At 36.0% G+C, this 24,699-nt stretch overlaps 2 protein-coding genes across 2 annotated transcripts in view; one reads left to right on the forward strand and one right to left on the reverse strand.

The window, feature by feature from the left end:
* Window positions 1-424: 424 nt before the first annotated feature.
* LOC123319916 (cytochrome b-c1 complex subunit 2, mitochondrial) lies at window positions 425-6,044 on the reverse strand. Its single transcript, XM_044907001.1, has 7 exons — window positions 5,883-6,044; window positions 5,643-5,785; window positions 5,272-5,578; window positions 2,180-2,442; window positions 1,398-1,726; window positions 705-862; window positions 425-650 (listed from the first exon to the last, which is right to left on the reverse strand). The coding sequence occupies exons 1-7, from the start codon at window positions 5,925-5,927 to the stop codon at window positions 567-569; spliced, it is 1,329 nt and encodes a 442-aa protein (XP_044762936.1). The 5' UTR covers window positions 5,928-6,044; the 3' UTR covers window positions 425-566.
* Window positions 6,045-19,095: 13,051 nt separating this feature from the next.
* The window catches only part of LOC123316458 (sodium-dependent neutral amino acid transporter B(0)AT3), a 70,273-nt gene continuing 64,669 nt past the window's right edge, over window positions 19,096-24,699 (forward strand). Inside the window, exon 1 of the mRNA XM_044902535.1 lies at window positions 19,096-19,146. The gene's annotated coding sequence lies outside the window, so the exon portion shown is untranslated. The remainder of the gene's footprint in view (window positions 19,147-24,699) is intronic.

Genomic DNA, 24,699 nt, shown 5'->3' on the forward strand with positions numbered 1-24,699 from the left:
CTTTTTTCATATTTATTATTTTCATAATTACCACATAATTCAGTGGGAATGGTGTCTTGAGTTTTCTATCTCTGATAAATACTTTCTGACATAAAAAATAAAATGCAATTTCATCTAAGTGCATAGACTTACCTTTTTCTGCGATATCGGGCAGAAATTATCACTAATAATAATAACCCTCAAAGGCTTGCACAATGAGACTGCAGCCCATTTAGCCCAAAGATAGAGTCCCTAAGAAAATATCAAGGTAATATAGAATTTGAAAAAATCAAAGGTTTTTTTATTTCCTAGTAGAATTAACTGGTGGAAATGTTCAGATCTCATACAAAATAAGAATGCAGCATAGACTTATATTAGTGTTCTGTGCTTATTACCCTCTTTTCAATATAGCTATCATTTGTAATGATGAATTAAATACAACAAATAACAATTATTTACACTTTTATTTGGTCTGTTATACAGGTTCTGATGCTATTAGGGATGGTGTAAATAAAATTTGAGTTTGATATAATTAAATCTTCAACAGACATAATTTGAATAATAAATAGTAAGGTTCATTGAAACTTTTACTTAAGGTCAGCTAAGTATGGTACACAAGTTAGGTTACCAAATGATGAAATACTAAGATTCCTTCCAAGTTTTTGCAGTACCTAGAATGGAATAAATGTAATTAAAAGACCACATAATTGTGTATGAATTCTTACGTTATTCACATCTTGAGTAGAAACAGATTCCACCAAGTTTATATATTGGTTTGGTGAAATTCCACTACCTGTAAGGGCACCTGTTTGTCCCAATTTTCTGACAACACTTTTACCATTCTCACTAGCTAGAAGAACCGCTGCTTTCAGTTGGTTTTTTCCTGAAAATTATCAACCTTTTAATGGGACTATCATATGATGCAATCATTGGTGAGGGTATTAATTATAAATGTCCTCCCGCCCTGCCTCTGTGAAAAGAAAATTTTCTTACTGGGATGGGGGAAATGTAAAAGTAATTTCATTATTTTGACTTTATTATGGTTACCCTAGTTTTGTTATCTTTCATTTTCAATCTTACAGCCAGTTTCATAATCAAACCTTTAATTTTGAAGCTTCTGTCTTCTAGTACAACTAAATGACACAAAAGGAAGCTTTAAGCAACTTGATTATGAAACTGCTGTAAATAAGTTGTTGAGTCACTTTATAAACTGTTCGTTTACTTTTGTTTGTTAAATTTGATGATCTCCTGTCACTATTTTGGGGGATATTCATAACCATTAGTCAATTAGCTAGTTATTGATGAGACATCGAGTTTATATTTCTGACTAATTCTCTTTTTCTTTCAACATATTTATAAGAGTGAAAAATATCTAAATTGAAGCATTATAGAAAATTAAACATAAATTTATCACAAACCTTTGCTAACCCATTCATCTGTCACTTTACCATTCTTTAGAATATCCACAACATTTTCTGTTATCTGTCCAGCTACATTTGAAGGTGCAACAAACATTGCTCCAACAAGTCCAGTATCAGCATAATTGGCATTCAAACCACTGATAGCAAAACTGTCTGTTACTTTGATGGAACTCCTCAACATACCATGATCAAGAGCATATGGAACAGAAGAACCTGTTCCAAAAATTTTTTGTAGCACAGCACAAGCTGCAGCTTCTTTCATATTGTTATGTCCAGCCCCTTCTCCAGCAATAGCCACATAGGCCAAATCTCCCCCTTTATCACATCTGAAAGTTATAATATGAAGTAACTTCTGAATGAGATCATCATTATATTCAATAATTGATATTGTAAAACACTTAGTTGAAGTAGATATTATGAAATTCTTAATTATGGTTTCAGTCCATTTGCCATGGTTTGTGTCCTAAATATTGACACAAAAATTTGAGGGATCCAAAAAACTGCAGAACTTTTTTCATGTTTGCATTAAGAAAACACAAAAGTGCTCTGCTGAGTTTTTCACGATTTCTCGAAAAAACTGAAGAACTTGTATGAAAATATTTAAAGCACAAGTCCTTGATCAGATTGGTATTTTTACTTGAATTTTTTTGGATTATACATGCTTCACAAATGAAGTGTTAACATTTCGTAGAGTATAAAAATTTTTTCTCCTATTCGATTTCAATTTTTGAAAAGTGTTTTGAAATAAGTTAGTTCAAACCACTGTCGTGTGTGTTTACCTTATTTCACCACCTTTATAAGGAGAAGGATTGATAGGTTGTCCAGCCAACTCAGGAAACTTTATTTTTTCAACAATATATGTCAATTCTTTATGATCCACTCCAAGACCCACAACAGTAGCTTTATCAGCAGTAAGATTACAATTCACAAAGTGTTGTAAAGTTTCGGGCCCAATTTTTCCAATGTTATATTTAGCAATGAACAGAGAATTACCAAGTCCAGTTCTATAAGCAGCTTTATGTAGGAGATCAACAGTCCTAAACTAAAAAATTGTTCTTATACATGTAAAATTCAAACCTTTCATTGATTCACAACTAAATTCAAAACTTTGATAACATTATGGTAATATCATATCCATCCATGGTTCCACTCACAAACTTACTCTGAGTAAGCTCTGATTACTCTAAAGCATTCACATATGGCGTTTCCAGAAACTTGCTATGGGTTACTAACTCGATCCATTGAGGGCACATGATGGATTTTCTCGGATCACAGACCCAGTTCAAAGTTTAAAAATGCACCAGGTTTAGGTTTCAGAAGAGTCAGAGGTAAGAATAACATAAACCAATATTTTAAGATTTTATTCCTAGTCACAGGGTCTCTGCAAAGACCGATTAGTTTCGAGTCAGTGATAGAGTTAGCAGCACTGTATTTTCCGAACAAGGATTGGATGTTCGGGTTAGGTAAACGAATGCTAAGGTTAGGAATCGAACGATCCCAAGTAAGTTTTTGAAAACGACTATACATACTATTTCTTTCTTGGAGTATGCTCTGTGAGCACAGTCATACTCATACTCTAGACTAACGGCCGTTTTCAATAACCTATCTATCCATCAAAACGGTGGATAGATAGATACTAGGGATAGACCAATCTGTCCTTTTGTGCTTGTTTACGTTTCAATATTCTATCAGCAGATAGCGATTCTTACTGGCCCCAGCGATCTATCCCTTCCTCTGAAATGAGGTCAGATAGACAACCAGAGATAGGAACTTTCATTATATATGCGCCCACCTGCGTTTCAAAGAAATTTGAACTAAACCATCGATTGTAAAATGTATCTCCGGTAGTTCAGTTTTTTGAACTGTCGAGTTCGAGCAGTAAGGGGTAGAGATAAGCGTCGGAAATTGTTATCAGGGTGCATTTCAGTGCTGTTTTCTTGACAACTGAATTGTAATTAACTGAGTTCGATGAAGCAAGTGAATCGGAAGAGACCATAATACAAAAAGTTTATAAAGCAGGAGTTGATTACGTGATTATTTTGAATGATTACGAGTTCACATGTAGAATTCAACTGAGCAAAGGTGCTGTGAGTGAATTATTGAATTTAATTAATCCATATTTGAGGGCGAAATGTGGAAAATTGAAACCGAAGTGTTGAAGGATTCGGTCAATCTTCTCCAACTCTCCTCTTTCAATTTATTGTTGGTAGCACTAATAGCTCTGCTGGTAATAACCCCATCAGCTGCTACAAATTCTACCAAACGCATGGCCTCTTCTTTAGTCACTGGTTTTGATTTAGGCGCTTTTATTTGAAGGTATTTACAGTTGAGGAATTCATTTTCAATAGGGATGTGTCGTTCACGAACGAACGAATCAAAAGACCCGGTTCGTTAGAACCAATGGTTCGTTCAGTTCTTCACCCGAAAAATGACCCGTTCGTTCAACTGGGTCGAATGAGCCAAACGGCTCCATGCGACCCACAAAATCGATATGGGATCTGGAGATCGGAAGATCTGGAATCGAAAGAATGATTCATAATTCCGTCTCTTCATTACCCAGGTACCCGAATAGTTAGATAGGTTTCAGACTGACCCAAAAGAAACAGATGGTAGTCGTAATAAAATGAACTTATATTACTTGCATTTCGCAAGTGAATCAACGGCTCCTTGTTGAAGAAAGTATGATAGATATAGGAACTAGGACTAGTAGAAATTACAAGTTTATATTTCTGTTATTATGGCTATATTGATGAAAGTAAATTTTAAGTGATTGGTCAATTCTACAACTTTTTTTCAGATTAATTTGAGGATAATACTTGGATTCGCAGCAATAACATAATCTTGATTTCAAAAATTTCAGTTTTTGACGAAATTAATGAGACTAGATCTCACGAATTTCGAACCTGTAAATCAATGATTGACGTCTCCATTTCAAAATTTGAATCGTCCGATATCCATTTCCTTTCGAAAGACTTTTGGTTTTTGAATTTTTTCTACACTGGGGTCAATATTTCTCTCGGTTCTCTCACGAATTTGACCTCAACTAACTATTTTCAGCCAATCAAAAATATTATGGCCCACGAAACACAGCTGTTTGCAACTAAAGAAGCATCCATATTCCATTCTATCAAAATTTAATTCAACTGAACTAAACTGAAATGAAATTCCTAACAGAACAGTGAACTGATCGAAATGGGACTACGGATCCGAATTCGAACCATGCGCAATGTTTGGATCACAACCCAAAACCCAACTACCTAAAAGAACCAATGGGTCAATTGAACGGGTCTTTTGAACCGGGTCTTCTCAGCAATGGATCTAGATCGATCTGGTTCCTCGAAATTGAACGAACTACACATCCCTAATTTTCAAGTATTGCGTGGTTGAGAATCTCGACCAACAATTATTGTGATGTATTTATTGCCGTATGCACCTTTCATTGAACGACGTTCAAGCATAGAATTTCTATGGGAAAAAAGACATTAAGGAATTAAGCTCGTTTAATGAAACAGTGCATACGAGTATGTAGTCATACACACACGATTAACCTTTTATACATAATCTTTAAATATTTACACTTTCTAGTTTCTAACACACTCCAATATCTCAAACACTAGAAATGAATTAATGATATGAGGTCTTATATTAGTGTTCTGTGGTCTGAGCTGAATAGATTCCTATCTATCCTTGCCTTGAGATAGATAATGTCAAACCATAGAAAGATAGCTACAAGGATAGATAGGCAGACAAACTGGAGATAGCGATCTATCCCTTATCTTGGATAGGTTATTGAAAACAGCTGTAAGAGTAAGTTTGTGAACGCAACCTATGAGGATTATCCCTAAAAAGAGCTCATCTAGAGATATTGTACCTGTGGTGGACGTGTGGCAAGTTCCAATCGTAATCTACCAACTATATCTGCAACTTCCCATGGCCTGAAAGTGTGTTCTGTAGCAACTGTAGATAAAAATGGCAAAACTTGTTCCACTGCCTTCCTGGTACCTTCAAGAGTGTATGAGATTGTTTCTCGATCAAGTGTACAATGTAAACTTGCTCCCACTTGCTGAATATTACGAGTAATCATGAACTGGGAAGCAGATTTTGTTGTTAATCCTGCGCATAACCTCAATACATGAGATACCCCTTGATTATCACTTGATTCCTGCCTACTTCCAGCCCTTCAATTTATACATTTGAAGTAATAATATGACACTAAATTTATTTGCAATAATTGTTAGATACCTGTATACAATGGAAACTCTCGTAATTGGAGAATTATTTTCTGCTGAGGTGACTAATACACCATTTACAGTTGAATTTTCAACCTCGTAATCACAAACCCCACCTATTGGTTTCGGATTAGCGGCGGAAGCAAATGATCGGCTCTGAAATCAAAAAGATTTGTATGTAAGAGTTTACATAACAGGTCAGTTCAGTAAGAGAATCAATTAACAGTCTAATGTAGGAGTGAATGTCACCTACCGAAATTGAACGAAATAATGGTAATTTGGTAATATTACAGGCCATATTTTTGAGTAATAGAATTTCTTTTCTTATAAGAAATACGAGTTTTTAATTCCTTTGCAGCTGATATCGAACCACCAAAACTGACATTAATTGAGTCACTGAAATAGCAAACTCTTGGCAGCTGTCAAACAGCTGGCGCACAGATCCAATTTTTCATTATTTTCTTCTTCATTTTACCAATGATCAGCATTCATTTACGAGCGTTTAGAAAATTCATCACACAGAGCTCCATTAGGTAAGGCAACATTCGGTTTTATTACCATCAGGTCTTTATCAGTAAATATTAATAATAATAAGTAAGGGGAAATTCTCAAATTAGACCTTCTTCTGTACCAGAGATATCTCTGTTCTGTGAAGGTCAATAGTTCGTCCCTAAATCACTATCCCTTATCCTTATGACAATATTTGGATCATAGACATAGAGACATGGACTGAGCAATGCCAGCATGAAATTGGCTATTTATTAGAAAGAGAGAAAAGCTCGTCGGGATATACCTTTCTCTTTTTTGTTCACATAGAGGTGAGTGTAGACCAATCAAAATTCTAGAAAAAGACAACTGCATTCCCGACGTGTTTTTCTCTCTGTCACTTTTTTTGACCGTATTTCATGCATAGATATAAAGGGAAGGCACAGTCCATGTCTCTATGTCTATGATTTGGATGTACTTCGAGATCATGCACTATTCCCATCATTATGGCCGAGCCTATATACAGTTAGCAGTTAGATCAGAGACAATTTTCAATTTCTCTATGAGTTAGATTTAGCATCTGGCTGGCGATCAAATTCTTTTATAAATCAGCTAGAATCACAAATAATCCGGTCCTTCCCAAACTGAGCCCTCTGACAGAGTAGCTGCCAGAGAGAGACAACCTGTTCTGTTGTCTCATAGCTGCCTCATAGTTACCAAAGATTATAGACAGAGACTTTCCCTTTCTCTATGATTATAGAGTAGACTCTATAATCCAGAGACAAGAGAACCCTTTCTCTATGATTATAGAGTAGACTCTATCAAAGATATTGTGTAATATCTTTGGACTCTATAATCCAGACTCGGAGCCAGCTGTTGCCAGAGATTGCGGGTTCGAATCCCGCCGCGCCCATGGATGTTTGTGAATGTTTGGTATGAATGAGAAATATGCAATAAGTCAAAAATAATGTGTACCTGACCACATAGCCAAAGTAGCTGAGGTCATTAAAGAGAGAATGAATGAATGCTATAATCCAGAGACCTTTCCCCTTTCCCTTTCTCTATGCTATAATCTTTGATAGTTACCACGCACCGTTGTGAGTTTAAGCCTTGCGTCTATTGTCTGACACTGATTTATTTCCTTCATCTGCCTTGCTTCACTCATGATTGGACGATACACAATGCAATTCAATATTTTCCTTGTTGGAAAAGTGGGTTGTAAAAGGTCCGAATGTAATTATATTTCTCTTCTCCACTTGGAAACCAAAGAGAATCAACAAGGGAATTCACTTTGCCGATTTACAAGGGAGGATCTAACGCACTGAATTTCAACCTCGAAGTGGGAAGACGCTAAGCGCCAGCAATACTGGCCTCTCCATCTGAGTCAGGCCCTCGTTACTCGAGTCTCAATTGTTATAGAACTCGTGCGCTGCAAGACTTCTGCATTTGAAACTGTGTGGAAACATCTGATGTGCATTATTTGTCTTAGATGACGTTGTTGCGTTTGTACAAGCTGCTTAATATGTCACCTGTAGAGCTTTCGCTTCCGTAAGAAAGCGTTGGAAGGACCACTGCTTTGTAAACAGCTGTCTTGGTCTTCAGATTGAGGTCGTGATTTTGAAACACTGTCCTTTAGCTTCCAAAATGCCCGTGATGCCGAATTGTTACGGTTTTGTATTTCCGTGTCTAGGTTAGCCCTGGTATTTATGAAGCTTCCCAAGTATTTGAACTGCTCGACCTGTTCTAGAGTTTCATCCTCCAGGCTGATATCTGTTACCAAGATTTTGGTTTTGTCAATATTGAGTCTAAGTCCTAAGGCTTCGTATATATGTCTATAGGTGTCATTATCTGTAGATCCTATGAGCTGATAGCAATAGGTGCGCAGTCGTCTGAATAAGTTCCATGATAAACTTTGTACGGGTTTTGCTCTAAGGCGGTCCAGGTTAAACAGGCCTCCATCAAATCTGAATCTTATCCCAAGACCTCTTACAGGCATACTTATGTCAGTAATTATCGAGACAGCTATGGCGAAAATATTGAACAGCAAAAGGCGCTAACACGCAGCCTTGTTTTATTCCAGAGTTTTTTAAGAAAAGGTCGGTTGTAGAGCCATTATATGCTGTATTCAAGGGGTGTTGTTGGTATGGAGGCTTTTACACACTGCTAAGAATTTTTCGGGTACTCCAAGTCGTCCCATAATTTTCCATAGTGCTCTCCAATTTTCACCCGCCTTACTTAAACCGATAAAGGCTGTATAGATCCTTGATTGTTGTTCACGGGCCTTCTCATGTAGCTGTCGCAGTGTAAAAATTAGGTCCACCTAATTTGGGTCGAAAGCCGCACTGGGATTCAGGTAATAGTCCGGGAGGTGGTGTCACTTTTTTATTAGTGATTTATCTGCAACCCAAATGTGATTAATTAGAGAGTTGCACTATTACTGTACTCGAAATCGAAAGTCAGTCAGCGCGACCGTGGTGGGCGTGGGCGTGGGAGGCGGTGGAACTCGCCGGAAAAATCTCAAAAAAAAGTGATTGATCTCCACGTGAAACTTTGCAATAATGTAAATTATTCATTATTATGAGTGAAATTAGGCGTCAGTCACTTTCCCGATGGTGGAAACATCGTCAGTCAGGCGGTTGAAGTGGTCGGAAAAATCTGAAAATTGACAAGTGACGGATCTTTACTTGAAATTTTGAAAAATGAATATTTTAATCAAACTGAACGTAAAAATGGACGTCAGTCACGTTTATAGTGGTGGATTCTGCGTCAGTCAGGCTTCCAAAGTCAAGGGCAGTGACCAGCTTCCTTTGGCGCGCTGCAACTCATGCAGTTCGACTGACGCATATTCCACCGGCATCGTGCTGGCCGACGATTATTTATCGAGTGTACATAACAATTACTTGTTTATACAGGGTGTTTCATCATAAACTGGACAAACATATATAGTGGGTAAATGACACCGGGAGAATCACTTTTGCCTTATTTCGACGCATAAGCGAGAAATATGGTTATATATAGTTATGTACAAACCACAAAGTAACGGTTTCTGGTTACTTTTACTTTTCTGGCGCAATTCAGAAAAGATGAAGAACTCCGAAAAAAAATTCAAAATGGCGGAAAACCTTCGATGTTCGTGATTTTTTTTTTGGTTTCCAAATTGAATTTCATGTTCTGAATGAACACAATTTTCGAACAATTTTCTTGTAGTTTCCTACACTCAGGAAACATTTCAACAATTTCGAGTTTTCATTTCTTAGAAACGCGTCATAAGGCTTATATTCAAACTTCGGTCACGTGATTCATGTCGTCCGATTTTCAGGTAGTTTCGTATTCTTCCCTTCCCTTGTAAATTCATCCTTAATTGTCTTGCTTATATCCACCTGAACATCGGAAAATACAGGAAATGCTCTGATTTTCATGGGTACGAAACATGACACACTAATACCATAGCCTTCCCCAGGCATCATACAGTTAAATATGAGTACCACCGAGTTATATAGGTATCAAATTATATAACCATTTGCCCAATCGCTTGAAATCAATGAGTGGAAAATCTTTCAAGAGAGAAGTTAAGTTCCTTTTAACTAACAGGTGTTACTATAGTGTGGAGGAGTTCCTTAAGGACTACATTTGTAGAATTTGTTATTTTCTTTCTCTTGTATTTGTCATAATATATGACTAGTCATATAGGACAAGCTTGTTCTATACTAAGGGTCCAAAAGGATCAATAAATTTCATTTATTTATTTATATGATGAAACACCCTGTATAAACAAGTAATTGTTATGTACACTCGATAAATAATCGTCAGCCGGCACGATGCCGGTGGAATATGCGTCATTCGAACTGCATAAGGTGTGGTGTCACTTCAATTTTCAGATTTTTCCGACCACTTCAACCGCCTGACTGACGATGTTTCCACCATCGGGAAAGTGACTGACGCCCATTTTCACTCATAATCATGAATAATTTACATTATTACAAAGTTTCACGTGGGGATCAATCACTTTTTTTTTGTTATTTTTCCGGCGAGTTTCACCGCCTCCCACGCCCACGCCCACCGCTATTGGACTGACTGACGCGAGGACCTCATATGTACAAGTGGAGAACTACTCATCCTAAAAAATTCGTGTGAAGATCGATCACTAGTTCAAAAGTGACGCCACCTCCCGGACTGTAATAGCTTTTCTAGAAGATTAGCCACGAGATTAGCCATAATCTTTGAGAGAATTTTATCGGTCACACTAAGCTACGATATGCCCCTGTAATTGTTGAAATTTGACGTTTCACCTTTGTTTTTTTATAGGTTGATAACTAAAGCGTCTCTGGAGTCTTGTGGTACATCTCCTTGTTCCCGGGCCGGTCTGAAATGGATAAATACGAGTCGTTATTTTGATTCAATCATCATCATCAGTTAGGACAGCTCCATGAGCATCTCTTATAGGAAAGTTAGCTTTTCTGCTTGGACCATAAACAGTTCTAATAGCTAATAGCTTCGGAAAAACGCCTGTAGTCATGGTTATCGGCGTAGGCTTGTATTTCCCCAGATTTTTCTTTCCATCAGCTATCCTTGATTTTACTTATTTCTTGACGGACCTCGGTTTTTATGTTTATAAGACTGTTATGGACAGCAACATCGCCAGGCTTGTTAATTGCTGTTTTCATTGCTTTGTTTTTTAACTTCAAAAGGGGCCCGATATGAGTTTCGCTGTCGGCGAACCATTCTGGGGATTTTCGGGAGCGTTCTGTGCCCAATATTTCTTTAGCTGTATTTGAAAGAGTTGATTTTGAAGCGGAGTCAATAACTCTCAATGTCGTCGTTATAATCCGGTGATGTTAGATTATATTTGACGGTAGCTGTAAATATTTCTGTTGTAGTAGAAGGGTTTTGTAGTTCGGAGATTTGAGGGCTCTCTCTCAGTAACTTTAGCTTTCGTTGGTATTTTGGTAGCATTGAGATCTTCATTCTCGAGATTACCAGCCTATGATCAGTCCAGCATTCGAGATCAGCTCTGGGTTTAGTGACCAACACCTCTTTGAGATCCTTTCTTCTCACGATTACATGGTCGAGAGTGTGCCAATACCATGAGCGCGGGTGGCGCCAGGTCCCCCTTGAGTTGGGTCTCGTAATAAAATAGGTGTCGGTACAGGCTTTGTACAGGACACATTGTGTCCTGTACAAAGAACCAGCAGACGTTCTCCGTTCGAATTGATGCTGTCTGTGCCGTGTTTCCCTATTATTCCTGGCCACAGTTCTGAATCATGACATCTACCCACTCTGGCCTTGAAGTCTCCGGAAGGAGAATAATTCGTTCTCGCTTTGGAATTTTACTTAATGTAACAACGAGTGTTTCGTAGAAAGTTGTCAGAGGAGTTCAAAGTGGGTGCGTATACTCCGATGATGTTCACAAACGTGTTATTAGCTGCAGGAAAGCGTAGGGTCATTATACGTTCTGAGATGCCAACTGGTCGTTTCTAATGGCAAAACCTACGCCATGTTGTCTGATTTCGCCTTCCGGCAAGCCCTTCCAGAAAAAAGTATACGCTTATTCTACCAAGCTACCTTTGTCCGAAAAGCGTGTCTGGCTTAAGGCAACTTTTGCAATGGATGTTCGTTGCAGAAGTTTTTTTAATTTCTTCCCCGTTTTTTCAATTTTCTACTGAATAACCACTGGTATATCTATGGGAGATGATTCCCCAATATAAGGGTCCTGTAGCGTTCCTCGAACAACTGAAGAATAGAAGAATCATCACTTGGAAGACTGGACCTGGTCGAAAGGCCCTCCCAGTCAAAAGCAAGATTTGGCTATTATTAATTTGAATACTGAAGGCATTTCTAACGACGAGGGTGATTTTCCACCAAGATCAGCAGAAGATTTTTGACGCAGAGATGATATTACTCCCAATGAAATTGAAAAACAAGTTATGTACCTATGATTATTTATTTTTTTCTTCAGTCATCATCAAGTCTTGAAATAAGTTTGGATGAAGGCTTTATTATTCGCCTTTTTTCTCGTTTTCTGCTCTGTTTCTTTGTTTCAGATATTATTTCGAAATGGAAAGAGGATAAAGAAATTTTTATGTCAATGGAAAGGAAGCCCTTCAGTATTAAAAGCTTATTCTGTAAACAAATTTGTCATCACTACACTTCTCACGGGGAGACAGGGTTTTTTTACTGAGGTTTTTCCCTAAGCTCTTGTATCATACTCTAAATTGTATGGTACCCCGTTACACTAACCTTTGCTAAAACTCATACATATGCTATATTGTTTGATAACTAAAAATGTATTGCTGACATTCAAAAGAATATATATATATATCGATTAAGGCGGGTAGCCTCGCGGGTAGGGCGGCCTTGGGGTTGTCTAGCAAGCTTCTGACCTTCCATGCTGCAAAAGCTAGGTGCTTTTCATTGATGGTTGTACGATGATTCACTCTCTCAGGCACCTTCCCCCGGAGATCCTAATGGGAGGGTATTTTACCTCCGGATACAAATTTTGTCCTGTTCAGCGGCATTACACTAGCAGGGCACCTCGAAGAATTTTTACGATTTTTATGTCTTCGTTTTGCTTTCATTTTGCTCCGTTCTGCTCACCACTCCGTTTATTTTGCTCACCTATATACAATGAGCTATAGACCATTCAAAGTGCCCTGCTGGTGTAATAATATTACAACAGCAGGGCACCTCAACGCAAGGGCGGTCCTAGACTGATTTTTTGGGGGGGTAGTAAATGAAAAAACAATTGAAAGTTCAAATTAAGACTTCAAATAACACCCTGTAGTCAGCATTTGCAGTCCCATATTTTTTTCTTAAAATTGTACTGTGCATTCCATTTTGGGTTAGACAGCCAGGTTTCTCGCTTGTTATTCAAGATAGAGCCTTGCGGTTTTCACGTTCCTGTCCTACTTTTTTGTGAAACTCAAGTTATCCTAATCAGATTTTGCATAACTGTTTCCGTTTATGAGATACAGGGCGATGTTGGAAATCGATACTTATCGGACCCCTCCTTTATCTCCGAAGATATAAGAAATAATGCCGAGCTGAAAACTACGTCTGACACAAAATTCTGCGTAAAATCCAGTGGCGTACTCAATTTTTTTTTCGGGTGTGGTTTTGAAGATACTACACAAACCTATATTTTTTTAAATGGAACACCCTACATTTCATTACTTAGTTGAATTCGTTATTTTTTTCCCTTCAAAATGATGTATAACATTATATAGGTAGGATGTTCAGAAATGCTAAAAAACACTAAAACATCACATAATTATGATTTTTTGTCATGAATTTCTCAAGTTTCAATAAAAGGATTATTATTATTATTATTATTAATACTTTTGATCATTAAAAGTACTATGCGTTTGAAAGCTTTGTTTAATCAAGTAGACATTGGAGAGAAAAAAGCAAATCTGATCTAGCGGTTCCGAAGAACTTCGTGCATCAATAGAGAAATTACAAAACCGCCCTTTTATAATATTAAATATACTCAGGCGCATTGAAAAGGTTCGTCAATTATGTGTTAGGGAAAATGAACAGCAATTTGAACAGTTTAATCAGTTGAAATTTTGTATCAATGATAAATATTTTATTGGTATTTCTTCTGTATCTAATTTGTTTTATGAATTTTGGTATTATTTATGTGCTGCTCTAAGGTAGGTACCTACGTTTTGTGTTTCGTTTTAGTGATGAATGTATTATCTTTGTTTGCCATCCAATTGATTCTTCTTTCATATGGGCGATCCATGGCCCACTAAAAAAAATCATCATTACGTGATGTTTTAGTGTTTTTTAGCATTTCTGAACATCCTACTTATATGATATTATACCTCATTTTAAAGGGAAAAAAATTGGCAAATTCAACAAAGTAATAAAGTACAGGGCATCCCATTGAAAAAAATATAGCTTTGTGTCGTATCTTCAAAACCATACAACGAAAAAAAAATGAATACTCCACTGGATTCTACCCAGAATTTTGTATCAGACGTAATTTTCAGCTCAGCATTATTTCTCATAACTTCGGAGATAAAAGGAGGGATCCGAAAAGTATCAATTTCCAACATCGCCCTGTATCTCATAAATGGAAACAATTATGCATAACATCTGATTAGGATAACTTGAGTTTCACAAAAAAGTAGGAAAGGAACGTGAAAAATGCAAGGCTCTATCTTAAATAACAAGCGAGAAACCTGACTGTCTTACCCAAAATGGGATGCACTGTACAATGAATCTCTCCTTTTCATTTCATTATAATATTGTTTTCTCTTAGTTTTTTCATATGAAAAATTTAAAAAATCGAATTCGTTATGGGCTCTGGGGGGGGGAGTAATTACCCCCTTTACCCCCCCCCCCCCCTCCCCCGTAGGACCGCCCTTGCCTCAACGGATCTTTCCAATATTGGCATCATTCGAAAGCTCTCGTTTTGCTCCGTCTTGCTCACCAGTCCGTTCGTTTTGATCATTATACTTTTATTTTTTGGAGGAGAAAATTTTTTTTGCTCACCTTAGCCTGTGGCATATCTGCGTTTTGCTCTTTTCAAATCTGCAATTAGATTTTCTCTACCACTTACCGTTACCGAGATATAGATAATTAAAAGTGCCCTGCTGGTGTAATATTAGGTACACTAGCAGGGCACCTCAACGGATCTTTCCGATATTGGTTTCGATCGAAAGCCCTCGTTTTGCTCCGTTTTGCTCATTTATACACTACAAGGTTTTGGAGGAGAAATTTTTTTTTTCTCACCTCAGCTTGTGGAATATCTGCGTTTTGCTCTTTCCAAATATGCAATTCGTTTTTCTCTACCTCTCATCATTACCGAGATATAGATAATTAAAACTGTCCTCCTTATGTAATAACACACTATAGGGGGTCTAAGGAAGTACCGAACAAAGTATCCAATGGCTGTTGAGTATACTCTCCTTGATATGCAAAAACACTTCTTAGAAAGAGGATTTGTTTTGATTATGTTCTTAAGGATTTGGGCAAATCACAGAGCTTTGTTGATTGGAAGGAAAGCACTTCAAAGATAAATTGCTTTTTTCGTTTTTGTCATTGAAACCTTTTTGTATCGCTTTTTCGCCCAAAACTGGACTTTATAGTCGAAATAAATGTGAATCATTATTTCCGATATCAATCTGGACCACTTTTTCAGAATCCGGTGGTCTATCGACAATTTTCCCAACCAACTGGCTCTCGCAATATCGGCAAGAGACAGTGAATTTTATGTACCCACTACAATTATCAGCTGATATATATCATAACCTTCAAATGAAAAACAACAAGGAAGCTTTGCTTCACTGTAGAACTTCTGACTGGTGCTATCAGATCATCCTTTCTTTGAAAGAACTAGTGGACTTCTAGTACCAAATCGTTTATAATTTCAAGTGAACTTAAACATCATTCAATTTTACAGCTAAATGGCACTCTTGGTGAAACTTGATACTGTGAACCGTTTTGGAATATTTTGACTTAAAATTTATGAAGTAATAACCGATGCCGGTGTAAAAAATGGTCGGTAATGGTGAAGTTATTAATTATTATAATAATAACAATTGATAATGAATTATAGTATGCATTATGTGAATCAAAATGTTTTTGCACCATCGATAAAACGAATACGTGTTAAAAAATTGGAATGTAGGGCTCAACAGTCTTGTAATATTTTTTCTTCTTCAATGCCCTTCAACTTGAATACGGATGCTGTCTCGAAAATTTTTCATTGGAAAAACCCCAATTATTTTTCAGTTTTCTACCTATCCTAGAGACGAGGTCACCTTTTTGTGAAACAACCTGTATATTTAATCAGTTTTCAGAACTAAATTCACTGTTATCAGTCAGACTCATCAGGAAGCTGAGTCGAGTCAAATAGACTGACAGGAGACTGGTCTATATCAAATGTCGGTTCTCTGAAGAAAAAGTCATTGAATCCATCGATTTACAGATTTAAATATGTAGTATATATGTAGATTTATTTTTAAGGAGCAATCTGAATTCCTAGTTTTCATTGTAGATTTTTTTTTTTTATCCGTTGAGGATATTTATCTATAGCTCAATATGTGAAAACAAATCTGAATGGTGAGCTTTCGATTGAGATCAATATCGGAAAGATCCGTTGAAGTGCCCTACTAATGTGATATTACACTAGCAGCGCATTCGAATTACCTTTATCTCGGTAACGGTAAGTGCTAGAGAAAAACTAGTTGCAGATTTGAAAAGAGCAAAATGAGAGCAAAACGCAGAAATCCCACAAGCTGAGGTGAGAAAAATTTTTTTTTGCTCACCATCCAAAACCTCGTAAAGTATAAATGAGCAAAACGAACGGACTGATGAGCAAAACGGTTACTATGAAATTGTCTTAATTGAAAACCCAATTCTTCGTACAATAACTGCTGGGATAAAACAGAATGTTAAGCTCTCAGATTCTGATTAAAACTACTCGGTATGGTTATGAAACATATAATTTTAGTAATACTATTGATTGACTACAAGTTGCGTTGCACTGCGACCATAAGATCTATTGTGCCGTCCAGTGTTCTGGGTAGTATCTGGGTTGGCAATGGCATTCTGTGTCCCAGGTGATCTGAAGTTCAATCCTCCCCCCTAAAGAAACTACGCACTTGTCAGTTCCTGATAGACCCATTTTCATTTGTTTGTTACTTCCTGAGGCAACAACGGCAGCTTAACAAGCAAGCAGGCAGCTTAACGGAAAGAAATTCAAAAACAATTTGAAAAATATGCTCTGGAAGAATTTTTCCAAAATGAAATTTGAAAAATTTGTATTTTCTGACGTGACATGTAATGTATTGATGTTGAAATAATAATTATTATTATTATTCTCTCAGTCGTTCACATTCAATAGTGTTTAATCGCCATCTATGATATTCATGAAAGGTGGTTTTGAATTTTGGCTTGATTGAGAGATCCTGCGGTTGGATTCAACTCACGGCTAAACTTTTTTGATCGAATTTTATAAGAAAAAAATTTCATTACGAATGCTAAAAATCATCATATACTTTTCTAATAGGTACGCTAGAAAATTGAGGATAGTGTGTTTGTACACAAAAAAATAAGGATGCTACAACCGCAGTTGTAGTTGAAATTATTACAAGTTGAAGCGATAAAATGCCAAATCTTCAATGCCGAAAGACTATGAAAGAAAACAAAATATATCGGACTGACAGAAATCTATACACCTTGGAGAACGATACCGACTGAATGAAGAAGAGAACAAAAATGGTATAACTGTACGGCTTTTTTAGGCAGCTCTTTATAATCATTTTTAGTGTTACCTGTCTGCCAGGAGCTTTTCGGATGTTCAGAAAGCTGATTACTTTTTATAGTTTTTGTACTACTACTCTCACTTTGAATGGTTCTATTTTATGTAGTTATATCAGGAAGATTATTGGAAATTTTTCTATTTCTTCATCAGTTCTTTGACAGTTTGGTGTAATACTTTACTGCAAAAAGATCTGTCTTCTCTTTCTCGCCCATATTTGCAATTTGTATTGGGGAGATTGGAGCAACTTGTGTATTAGTTTTTTTTAATTTGATTAGCATCCAGATTATGTCATATCTGTTCAAAGCGGCTACATATTCAGTGAATGTTTTTTTTGTCCCTTACTTTATTTTTGAAATCTCTGTTTGTCTTCAGATATCGATTGAAATTTATTCTGGCCTGAGGATTCTGCATTTCCTAATAAACTTTCTAGGGTTTTCACTCCCAATCTAAGAAACAAAATCAATTAAAAAATGAAATGAAAATGAAACGATTTGCTCCTGCGAAAATTCTTGCACTAATTTGTCAGGAGCAAATCAACTAGAAAAAATTGTTGCCTGACAATGAACTGAAAATAAAGAACGATGAAATTATAATTTTATATTGTAACGTTTCGGAGTATATATCCGACTCCTTCATCAGATGAAAATCAATTTTCGAAAATCTTCTAAATTGTATCTTTTGTTTGACATTAATTGTCAATACAAAGAAACAGAGACTGCATAGAAACGTTGATTCATTTAATTTTGAAATTACCGGATGACAGTTCCTTCTTCAGTAAATTGATCCAATTATGATCTATTCCTACCGAATAGGTTTTGATTTTGTCGACCAACATTCTTTAACGTTTGGAATGCAGTCAAGAGCTTAATGTTTTAGGATGTTCGTTAACATTTCAAGTGGTTCTTCAATTTCACATGGATATTTGAGGCTCAGTGATGGATTTATTTGTTTCTCCACTTAGCTTCGGTAGTCATCCCAATTAATTCTGCTGTTAAGTATCTTCTTTTCATCTTTTCTATCACGTCTTTCTGTCCAGGACAAACGTTCTCAATGGTGAAATTATTGGGGAATGATCAGATGACAAATGGTAGCTCGATTTCACTTTCATATATGTTGATGCTACGAGTATACCATTCGCAATGATGAAGTCTTGAAGATCTGGTACCTATTTTGTTTGGGTCACTACTGGGCCAATATGTTGGACCAGTTGAGGGGAAGGTGTAACTCTGAAGTTACTCGAAATTTAAATCCAGTAAACTCTGTTACCCTCGGAATCTGCCAATATTTCTCATCGAATACTTTTCTATTCCGAAATAAATCGATACAGTTACAGTTTATAGAAAAACGAAGGTCGCAATAAATGTTGGAAACTCAAATGGGATGGGATGCTGGTGACAGCATAGTCATTTAGAATGATGAATGATCTCCGATATATTGAAGTGGTGTAAAACGAAATTACTGCCGGTTCATTCGATTTTTACTCAATCTGCACCGATAGGTAGCATTCCCTACGCCTACGTGAATCCAAGTGGATTAATTGATTCTTATTCAAATGCTGGAATGAAGGGTTTCTTTTTTCCAGCCTTACAGAAAGTTGTAACTTCTCGCTTTCGGCGTGCTAGGACACACTCGTAGAGATATGCAAGTTGGCGGATGCGCCGGCGTGAGTATTGATTCAGTCGCAACAGCGAGTTGGTTGTTGTGGGGCTAAGTGTCGAGATGTGTTTCTTCTGTTCAATGGCCTCACGACTCTCAGGTACGTGTTTTTGATATGCAATTAGCTCACTGTTGCGGAGGTAAAAATGTATATCCTACTCCAGTATGAATGTGAGTTTGGCATCGATTCCATTCAAGAGAAAAATGACATTGAAAGGAAACGAATTTTCCAATTATCACTGATACGTATCAGTGCATGATAGATTAAGGAAATGAAATTATTTTGAGTGAATGAAATAATTTTTTCTTGCTCAGAAATTAGATGAATTTGGTATTATTTGGTTACGTTTAATTTGATAAAAGACGATTTTTTCTTCCTCTGAAAGTGGATGAATTCAAGATTTTTTGAGATGACTTATTTTATCATTTCTTTAATGCATCATCCGCCGAAGGTTTTGGTGGTTCTCCGAGAATCCTTAATTTTTAAAGAAAACGAAAGAATGATATTTTCAATACATCAGCTCCTTGTTTGAAAAAGATTTCACGATTATTTCGAACCTTACGCTGAGTATATCGTATCAAACAAAGACAGAAAAGATGAATAAAAGGCCAAAACAATTCCACCTGAAAAATCTGTACTTCTGCTGGTAAGCTTATGAAAAAGTAATACATGCTTCAAAATATTCATACGTAGAATAATAAGGTTCAACTACACTTAGGAAAGCCGAAGGAAAAATGGATTCTGTATTAATTTCTAAAAATATCCCCTGATGAATTTTTGATCTACATATTACCGTCTATACATAGGTTATCGAATATAAAAGTGATTCAGTTAATGAACAAATAAAAAACCTTCCCAATTTGCCCAATTTTAGGCAGAGATACAGGCCATAATGTTGCTATATCTGACTAAGAAAAGAATTTCTAAGGCTTAATTTCATCCTCATAAAACAAGCCATATAAATTTCAATAGTTGCAATACTGTGGCCAATAAATAATTGATAAAAATCCTCAATCAGACACTAAAGAAACTGGATTACCTACATGATTTTCACTGTGGTGAAAATCAATAATTCAGTTTCTTTAGTTTGAAATTCAACAGATGCCTTCAGATTTGATTTCTGGAATTTATATGAAATCAACTTTTCCTTTCTATCGTATTTCAAGAAAAAATGGAAGAATGGACACAAATTTTTTGTTATTTCATTTTCCACAATAAAATACTTACTTATTCACTACCGGTAGACTTGGGTGACTTGCGATAGTCCTGTAACTTGGGACAGTTACCCCCCTTGCAGATTTCATTGTTTCTTACCATTTATGAGAGAAGGGACAAACTTATAAGATTGTGTAGTGTCTTTTCGGTAAGTTTAACAATTAATTTCTGTTGAGTTTGCCGGAAAAATTTACGAATTCAGGAGAGTAAAAACGCGTTTTTTATGACCCTTATACTTTCTAGTGTCCTGTACATGTGTTTCATTGGGATATTGGAATATTATACTGCATTCACATTTATTTTAGCAGTCCGTTGGCCATGAAATAATTTTCTCAAGTTTTTGTAACTAGAACTGAGTAAGGTTGGCACTCATGAAATGTCGTTAATGTCATAATGCCGTTGCCACAACTAATATCAATTTTTATACGAAAATGCCGAAAGTGATTGAAAAAAGAGACAGGATTTCAGAAAGTGCTATTTTTAGAATTCGGGTCCGCTCATTCAAATAGTTATACCCTGATATTCTAAAATCCACGATACGTTAGACGGTATCGAATATATATATTCAATGTAAGAGAATTTATATAATGTTTCATCTGAATCTAAAGGACTTATATTTCAGCTGAATATTTCCACAATACGAAAGATTGTGAATGAAGAGGATGACAAAGAATTTCCTTTTATTGAGAGACCCAAAAAAGTGGTGGCATTTGAGAATTTTATGTTTGGGTGAATTAATGCGAAAAGTTTACTACAGGATTTTCGATGAATGTCATCGTAGAATAAGTTCCCGCAAATTGATTTTTCTATTTTTCATTTCACTTGTCCTATACATTGTAAATGTCTTAAGGTACCAATAAATACCTAATTATTATTATCATATCAATGTGTTAAGATGAACAGCCACAAATACGCGCCAGTTGTCCTGTTAATTGTTTATTCATGTGAAATTTTTGTTCAAAGGTGAAGTCATCTTGACTTGAACATCCTTTAATTCCTTTTACTTATATTGATGCGAGAAGATTTTTGTTGAAGAATTTAACATTCTTGTAATTATCTGTTAATTCCTTCCATTCCCATTCCCAACCACTGCATCATATGCATTTCATCTTCGGGTTAATATTTTTGAAATTTACAATTGTTGTTGTAACGTATTCAAACTTAAGCCATAGAACATAATGAACCTTAACTCTCCTCAAGCTAGTGCATATTATGATATTATACTGATCTCTTGTATTTTCCATGCAAATAACTGGATTTGGTATGCCTTCAATCCGTTTGTATAAACTTCAATTATGTTCGTCACATATTTTCCGAAGAGATTCGACATTGTGATAAAATACGTAATAATAGAAGCTTTTACGTAGAACGGGCAACATAGCGTTGATTTAAAACCCAAAAATGTTTTGACAAGCGTCATAACTACACATTTTCGTACTATACAGAGTGAAATGTGTCAAATTTCCATGGCCAACCGACTGCTAAAATAAAAGTGAATGGAGTATAGATATGTCATGAAACAAATGTTGTTTACAAATCAAACGGCAACGCGGATCTCATTCATTTATTTTGTTGTTTCATAGGGTGACTTGGGGCACTTCCGAAAAAATACAAGCGGAGCATTGGCAGCAGGAAATATGCCGATTTTCTGCAGGATATTATTATTTACGTTATTTTCACAAAGATATCTCCAAAAAATGAAAAAGAAACCAAAGTTCCCTTATTTTGTTTAGTTTTTTTACATTTGAGTTGCAATGTAGGTATTTACTTTAGCTGTAATAGGGGTTCATCATTTAATTTGCTTACCGAATTTCAACAACAAATCCTAATTTTTCAAAACTATACACTGTCCCAAGTCACCCATTTCATTTGAGACTTGAGAAATCAATAGATTTTAACTTAAGTATATTTTATTTTTTTCACAATTTATATCCGAATTCTGAAGCACGATATATATATATATATCCTAATTAATAGTCAGATAAAAATAGGTCACCGTTTTGAAAATATGACAAGTTAAATTTTACAATCGTCCCAAGTCACCCAAATCTACGGTACTCTGTTATTTTTGTTTACTAAAGATTAAAGTGTAAAATCATACACAAACTTAAATATTTATCCACAAAAACTTCAACCTTCTTGCCTTTATATTCGCGAAATCTTCCACAAACTTTTTTGCATCCAAATCCAAACTGTCCAAAATTTCATGTTCAATTAAAACTGTACCTAAATTACTGAATAATACTGCAGCATTGCCCCTAAATAATTTTTGATAATTTTTGATTTTGAAAAGGATCTTTCACCAGATATAACTGAAACCGGCAATGTTAGTAATACCTATTCTTAATGATATTGCTGTATTCGGAAATGTAGAAATTAAGTCATTGTCAAAATGCCAAAAAGATATTGAGACACAGGGCCGGATTAAGCCCGGGGCACAAGATATTTTTTCGCCCCCCCTCCCCATATTACAATAATGATCATTTAATAAAAAAGGAACCTCTAGAGATATTTCCATAATGAAGTTTTGTCATCGAAAAGTAAAAGCCAGCAAAAATTATGAAGAACATATGATACAGGTAAGAAAAGGTGAATTGAAAACAACTTAGGTGATTTCAATTCACCTTTTTAATATGAACTAGGTATCGCTGAGTCAAAAATTAAGAGTAAACCAATGTTAAGAATGCATTAGACAGTCCAATATTCAAAAAAATCCTGCAAAATTTAAAACAATCGCGATTTTATTTTTCATTCGCTATAATATCGGAAAAATTATATTTTTTCTCTACTTTTCAGCATTTGAGATTACGGAATGAAAATACATATTCTCAAAATTTCTGCAGCTTTTCCTATTTCCTCCCAATCATCAAATTCAGAATGTTTTTTATTAAATCTTCGTTTGTGGTATACTATATGACTCATTGTTCCCAAAATGAAATTCTATCAAACTCCCTCGTTCTGACTGGGTCATTTCAACTTGTTCGTCAGTCGTACTCACTAACGAACATTCAAAATACTAAAAATAGAATGATCACTACTAAAGGTAATGAATACAATAATAAGGATAAATTCAGATGCATACCACCCGCCGATATGAATATCAACAGGTGTTACGATCTGAATTGGACTAGCCAATTTGCCATCGTCAAGGCCCCAAATGGAGTTCGCTCCATCGAAGAAAAGCAGATGCTGACCATGGTTTCGGTCTCATTTGACCTCATCAGAGCAACATAGAACGTTTTTAATTGATGGAACGTGCCAATATTGAATAAAGTTCCATCAATTCCAAACGTTCTCCATCGGAGAAAAATGCTATGGCAACAGTCCTGATGAGGACAAATGAGACCGAAACCATGGTCAGCATCTGCTTTTCTTTGATGGGGCGTACTCATTCATACTTCATTTGGGGCCTTGACGATGACAAATTGAGTTCAATTCTGATCGTAACACCTGTTGATATTCATATATGTTATATATGTTATTTTCTATGAGCCTGCGTTTAAAACTGACAACTATCGGATCGCTCTGAACGACGCAGGGGTTCAGTTCGCAATACGTCCACACTGACAAACCGACGACGGAAGTCATAAAATTCGGGGTTGGGATTTTCATTGACGTTGAACGAACCGTTTTTCAGTGAGTACGCTCCTGAACATGATGAAAAGAATTTTCAATTTAAAAAAAACAAAACGTTTCTCATATTTTTCAGACAGAAAAGTTGGTAGTTATGAAAGACAACATATTTTCAAAATATGTATCGCAAAATAATCCCTGCAACCAGGAGAGCGTGGAATGGAGGTCGAAATTCACTTGGGGGCATCAAAATTTTTAAAGAATTTAATCAACAGTTGAATTGAGCTTTGTGTGTCTTTGTGATTGCTACACTTGATTGATGTTTATGTTCTGTGACTTGGTCTAAGCACTCTTATTCCATTCACTTTTATCTTTGCACAATGAACACCCTTCAATGAAATATATTATGACGTAAATCGACAGTACTATTAGAAATATAAAAACAGATACAATAAAATAAAATCACATTCCCGGCCAATGCTTCTGTGAATGCCGCAATCGGCATTTACAGTAGCGTCTATTTCCATACCGCAAATATTCATTTTCGATGCGTGCTCTTTCTATTCACCCTGTATTGCTGACTAGTCACAATATAGGGAAAGTACAGGGTGGGCAAAATTCGTTGTCTACTGAAGGGATCTCGAGAACTATAGCAGCTAAAAGAAAACGGACGACACATTCTCGAGCTCTTTTTTCTTGACTAATCCAAAACTGAAAACAGATCCAGCCTAACGTTCATAGATTTTGAGTTATGAACGAAAATTGAGAAATTGTCATTTTCAATGAAGCTGAATAACTCTTTTATTTGAACTCGTATTCAAAATCCGTTGTTACATTCTACAGGCACTTTTTTATGAGGAATTC

Source organism: Coccinella septempunctata, chromosome 1 (genome assembly GCF_907165205.1).
Source record: "Coccinella septempunctata chromosome 1, icCocSept1.1, whole genome shotgun sequence".
Taxonomy (NCBI): domain Eukaryota; kingdom Metazoa; phylum Arthropoda; class Insecta; order Coleoptera; family Coccinellidae; genus Coccinella; species Coccinella septempunctata.

Coding starts and splice junctions, on each gene's coding strand:
- LOC123319916 (XM_044907001.1), bottom strand. CDS start 5,927: ATGGCCTGTAATATTACCAAATTACCATTATTTCGTTCAATTTCG. Junction 5,786..5,882: donor CATTATTTCGTTCAATTTCG/GTAGGTGACATT, acceptor TTTTGATTTCAG/AGCCGATCATTTGCTTCCGC. Junction 2,443..5,271: donor TTGCCACACGTCCACCACAG/GTACAATATCTC, acceptor ACAATTTTTTAG/TTTAGGACTGTTGATCTCCT.